We start from the raw sequence: 6000 nt of genomic DNA on the forward strand, positions 1-6000 counted from the left end.
CAGTCATCTTCCTCTTGACCGTCCTCCGCAGATCGTACCACCTGGATTGGCACTCGTGCCTGGTCCTTCTGGTGGTCCCAACAGCATTCACAGAATCGACAATCCTCTGCCACATGGCCGTTTTTTCGGATATGCTGGTCTGTCTGACCAATGTCCCAAAGAGCTGTGGCTCGACTCTGAGGATTTTGTCGACAAGGATCTCCAGCTCCTCCTTCGTGAACTTTGGATTCTTGGTGGTGGACATGGCGTGGGGTGTGGGTGTGGATGGTTGTGGGGGTGTGGGTGTGGATGGTTGTGGGGGTGTGGGGGTGGATGGTTGTGGGTGTGGTAGTGGAGGTGTGTGTGTGAATGTGATGAGGGGGTGTTTGTGTAGGTGGTTGTGTGAAGGTATGCAAGTGTGAGGTTCAAGTATGGTGGTGTGGGTCGTCTGTGGGCTCTGGCAGCAGTGGGTCTGTTGCAAAGGCTCATGGTTTGTGTGTGTGGTCCATTTTTATTGGTCCATTTGTGGGTGTGGCTGTGTTTGAAATTTGTGTGGGTGTGTTATGAGGAGTGATTGAGTTTTGGGCCTCTGTTTGGCAGTTTGGCAGTTGCAGGTGAGTGTATGTGATGTTTGTGGGGTTGTTGGGCATGTTTGGTGGTGTGGGGAAACTCTAATTGACTCTCCTTGTGTAAATATGGTTTGTCCTGGTTCAGTACGTGTGTTTTTGGCGTCAGTACGGTCCGTACATGCACTGGTGGGGGTACGGTCCGTACATTCCCTGGTGGGGTGTGGGTACGGCCCTACATACACGGGTGGGGGTTCGGTGCATACATACACGGCTGGGGTGGGGGTTCGGGGGCGTACATACACGGGTGGTGGTTGGGTGCGTACATACACGGATGGTGGTTTGGTGCGTACATACACGGCTGGGGGGGGTTTGGTGCGTACATACACGGGTGGTGGTTCGGTGCATACATACACGGCTGGGGGGGGTTCGGGGCGTACATACACGGGTGGGGTGGGGGTTGAATGCGTACATACACGGGTGGTGGTTTGGTGCGTACATACACGGGTGGTGGTTCGGTGCGTACATACACGGGTGGGGGTTTGGTGCGTACATACACGGCTGGGGGGGGGTTCGGTGCGTACGTACACAGCTGGGGGGGGTTCGGTGCGTACATACACGGGTGGTGGTTGGGTGCGTACATACACGGATGGTGGTTTGGTGCGTACATACACGGCTGGGGGGGGTTCGGTGCGTACATACACGGCTGGGGGGGGTTTGGTGCGTACATACACAGGTGGTGGTTCGGTGCGTACATACACGGCTGGGGGGGGTTCGGTGCGTACATACACGGCTGGGGGGGTTTGGTGCGTACATACACGGGTGGTGGTTCGGTGCGTACATACACGGCTGGGGGGGGGTTCGGTGCGTACACACACGGCTGGGGGGGGGTTCGGTGCGTACATACACAGCTGGGGGGGGTTTGGTGCGTACATACACGGGTGGGGTTCGGGGGCGTACATACACGGGTGGTGGTTGGGTGCGTACATACACGGGTGGTGGTTCGGTGCGTACATACACGGCTGGGGGGGGTTCGGTGCATACATACACGGCTGGGGGGGGGTTCGGTGCGTACATACACGGGTGGTGGTTTGGTGCGTACATACACGGGTGGTGGTTCGGTGCGTACATACACGGGTGGGGGTTTGGTGCGTACATACACGGCTGGGGGGGGTTCGGTGCGTACATACACGGCTGGGGGGGGTTCGGTGCGTACATACACGGGTGGGGGTTTGGTGCGTACATACACGGGTGGGGGTTCGGGGGCGTACATACACGGGTGGTGGTTGGGTGCGTACATACACGGATGGTGGTTTGGTGCGTACATACACGGCTGGGGGGGGGTTCGGTGCGTACATACACGGCTGGGGGGGGTTTGGTGCGTACATACACGGGTGGTGGTTCGGTGCGTACATACACGGCTGGGGGGGGTTCGGTGCGTACATACACGGCTGGGGGGGTTTGGTGCGTACATACACGGGTGGTGGTTCGGTGCGTACATACACGGCTGGGGGGGGGTTCGGTGCGTACATACACGGCTGGGGGGGGTTTGGTGCGTACATACACGGGTTGGGGTTCGGGGGCGTACATACACGGGTGGTGGTTGGGTGCGTACATACAAGGGTGGGGGTTTGGTGCGTACATACACGGCTGGGGGGGTTTGGTGCGTACATACACGGGTGGGGGTTCGGGGGCGTACATACACGGGTGGTGGTTGGGTGCGTACATACACGGGTGGGGGTTTGGTGCGTACATACACGGCTGGGGGGGTTTGGTGCGTACATACACGGGTGGGGGTTCGGTGCGTACATACGCGGGCGGGGGGGTGGTGGGGTGTTCGGCGCGTATGCGGGCACATGTCTCCATGGTTGCTATGGGAGTTCGGTTCGGACGGTGTTTTTTGCGTACGGTTGTGAAATGGGGAGGACGGGAGGGATCGTACTTGCGCTGTCGGACTTTATTTTTCCGCACGGTGGGTTTTTCGACCGGGGACGTGTCGGTGACTTTTCCCGACCCGAGGACGTGTGGGGAAATGTTCCCAATGCGATTCGTATGGACTTTTTTCCGTTCGAATCGTACTTGGCAGTTTGTACGCTACTTTGACGATTCGGACGGAAAAAAATCCGGATACGAGTCGGACGGGGAATTTTTTTCCCGGATCGGAATTGGCACCTCTATGGTTGTCACATGGTTTATTTCTGTGTTTTCATTGGCTGCTGTGAGCTTCTAGTAAAGATTGAGAAGCATAATCCTCGCCTCCGTAGTCCTTAATAGAATTGAAAATTCTTGTCACGAATGTTCGCAAATTTTTAATTATCAGTCATAAACAATGCTATTCTAGGGACACTATCGTGGTCTCATGGGCTTGATTTTCATGATGAGTTTTATAGGCATTTTGTGGTTAATGCTGTCTGTCTTTAAATTCTGCATACAGCAGTGTTGGTTCTGTTTCAAATCAGTGATTGTTTTTTATTAATATACCTTTCTTTTCTAGCCTTTATTTGTGGTTCAAAATGCCGGCACTCAAGACCCAAGCGTCCTTCCAATGCAAATACCAGGATTACCACTGGCCCAAGGTGTGACAATAGTGCAAGGGATGCCCTTGATGCAAGGAATGCCAATGCCACATGGACTATCGACTGCGCCAGCTGCACAGGCTGTGACGTCAGCACCCACCACTGTACCACCTCCATTGTACTACAAGGATGTTGTGGAGATATGCTAAGCTGACATCATGGAATGTCATGATGTCAGACTTGAAGGAATGTGGCAGTTGAATTGGAGAAGCTGTTGAGCTTGGAGCTCAGCTGGGATGTTGCGAAGCAATAAAGTATTTTGAAGAATATTGCTGTCTTTTAATCTTTACACTGGTGACGATTTGAAAGAACTGTGCGGGGGACAGTCCTGTGACATCTCACCCCTGGATCAAGCAGAACCGGAGACAAGTTACCAGAAACAGAGGCAAGTTACTGGCATCAATCTAATATAAATTCTATATAAGAATAATCTGGGAGTTCTGCATGAATACTGTGGCGTTGGGATCACCTCGTTTTAACTCATACATATTTATATGTACCCGCGTCTTAAGTTACATGTCAACTGACATTAATTTAAAAGGAAGCTATTTTTCTATGGACGACGTGTCTACAAAAAATAATTTATAGCCTGAAGCTATGAAGATTTTGCCATAATTTCATTGTAATTGTCGATCTTGGCACCGGTGAATGTGGTGAACGTTAAACCAAAGCTAGCACGAGGCATATTCGGCGCGAGCGACGCGCGGCCTCGGGCGCAAGCTAGACAATTGTTTGTGTGAGGCAAGCACGGCGCGAGCAATCGACGCGCGCTCCCACTGTGAGAGGCAGTCACTGTGAGGCAAGCACCGGCGTGAGCAACGACACGCGCTCCCACTGTGCAAGGCCGCCACTGTGAAGCAGCTTTCGGCGCGATTAATCGACGCACGGCTTTTACTGCCAAGGAGAGTCAGTGTCAGTTTAAGGCCACAACAAATACAAGAAATAAAAGAAATAAGGAACTCACACTCACCTTTCTGTTTCCCCATCTTCCATTTCTGCTCGAAGTCCTCTTCCTAGGATTGGTAATGGAGAAAGGACTCTAGAGTACTGAAACAAGGAAAAGAAAAAAGAGACTGGAAACTATATGAACAACATTGGAAGACAGATCACCTATGTTATTATTTTAAATTATTGTATTAGTTTATTATTTTAATTTATTTTATTAAATGTTTATTTTAATTTGTTATTTTAGTTCATTGTGTTATATTGTTTTAGAAATGGCAGATCAAAGTATGGCTTCAACTCCACCCTTTTTGGCTTACCCTGGAGATCCCCCATGCCATGGAAGCAATGGGAAAAGTTATTTCTCACGTATCTTCTAGCTATTGGTGGAGATCGTTAGGGTTCACTCAGAACACAAGCATTTTTTCTCCATCACTTAGGCATTGAAGGGAGAAGGATCTATGAAGACTTGCCTGAGGTGTCGTTGGGAATGGGCGATGGACAACCTAACAATGTCTTTGAGGTGTCCATGCAAATGTTAGATCTCCAGTTCACTCCAAAAACTAATTTGATAATAGAACGACATAAGTTTTTTCCAGAGTGCAAACATATGATGAAGACATAGCGTCCTATGTTGCTACTTTAAGAGGTTTAGCGTTGTCATGTCGTTTTGAACAGTTAACAGATTCTCTTATTAGAGACCGAACTGTACGCTACACCAATGACAAGAGGATTAAGGAGAAACTATTAACAAAATATCCCAATCTAGAGAACACCATAAAAATTGCTAAAATGATGGAGCATACTGCGATGTGGTTAAAGGAAATAGATAGTGCCACTTGCGAAAAAAAATGTAGCGTTGTAGCTGAAGTGGAGGATTTTCAACCAGAGGAAAAAAAGGGTTGTGATAAGAGTAAAGATGCTAAAAGTGTAACCAAAGGAGACAAAAAAGGGGAAGTAGAAACAAGGCAGACAAATACAAATTGGAGAGAAATAAGGTGTTACAGGTGTGTTGCTCCGGGGCATCTTGCTTCTAGTACAATGTGCGCAGCTAGAAATGTTCTGTGCAGGAATTTTGGCAGGAGAGGGCATCTTGCCAAAATGTGTAAAACTAGAATGGAGGCAGGAAATACACAAAGAGCCCGTTGGTGGATCAAGAAGTAAATGATATTTGTGAAAATGTTCAAGAAATAATTTTAACTGTAGAAGGAGAGCAGAAGGCACTTGGTGGAAGTGGAACAACTGAGGTCAAGCCATCTAGAGTAAAACTAGAGAGCAAAGATAAGCTGGAAAAAACACACTGTCAGATCTTCCTTGATGGACATCCTATTAAAGTGCTAGTAGACTCTGGAAGCCTTTTCACCCTCATTTCTAGGGAAACTTTTAAGAATATTGGTGACTTCTCATTATGTAAGTCCGATATAAAAGCTGTGGGGTACGCTGGGAAGAGGATAGAGATTTTGGGTTTGAAGTGGATGACCATCAGTTTTAAAAATGGAACTGTTTTTGGAAGGATATACATTACTGATTACAGATCAAATCTTCTTGGTTGGCGTCATCAACGAGATCTAGGCATAATCATCAACCCTTGCGCTACAGACCCTATAATGTTCACTGAACAAGATATTGTAGAAGATGACTCTCCAGTGGGTTATGATGACTTGATGAAGAAATTTCCTAAAGTGTTTTCAGATGAGTTAGGTCTCTTAAAGGGGTTTAATCATAAAATCATTTTAAAACAAGGTGTAAAGCCGATAGTGCACTGAGTCAGAAATGTGCCTAACATGATGAGGAAACCTTTGAAGGAAGAACTTGACTGGTTATTAAAACAACAAATCATTGAACCTATTGAAGCCTCAGAATGGTTGGCTCCTATTGTGGTGGCACCTAAGGGTGATAGAAAGATCCGGTTGTGTATTGACTAACGCGATTTAAAC

At 48.6% G+C, this 6000-nt stretch overlaps 1 protein-coding gene across 1 annotated transcript in view; it reads left to right on the forward strand.

Moving 5' to 3' along the window:
• The window catches only part of LOC146839622 (membrane-spanning 4-domains subfamily A member 12-like), a 128349-nt gene extending 125079 nt beyond the window's left edge, over positions 1-3270 (forward strand). The window contains exon 5 of the mRNA XM_085650831.1: positions 3040-3270. Within this exon, the coding sequence (XP_085506957.1) occupies positions 3040-3270 (231 nt within the window). The remainder of the gene's footprint in view (positions 1-3039) is intronic.
• The last annotated feature ends 2730 nt before the right edge of the window (positions 3271-6000 follow it).

Source organism: Triturus cristatus, chromosome 4_1, assembly GCF_964204655.1.
Source record: "Triturus cristatus chromosome 4_1, aTriCri1.1, whole genome shotgun sequence".
NCBI lineage: Eukaryota > Metazoa > Chordata > Amphibia > Caudata > Salamandridae > Triturus > Triturus cristatus.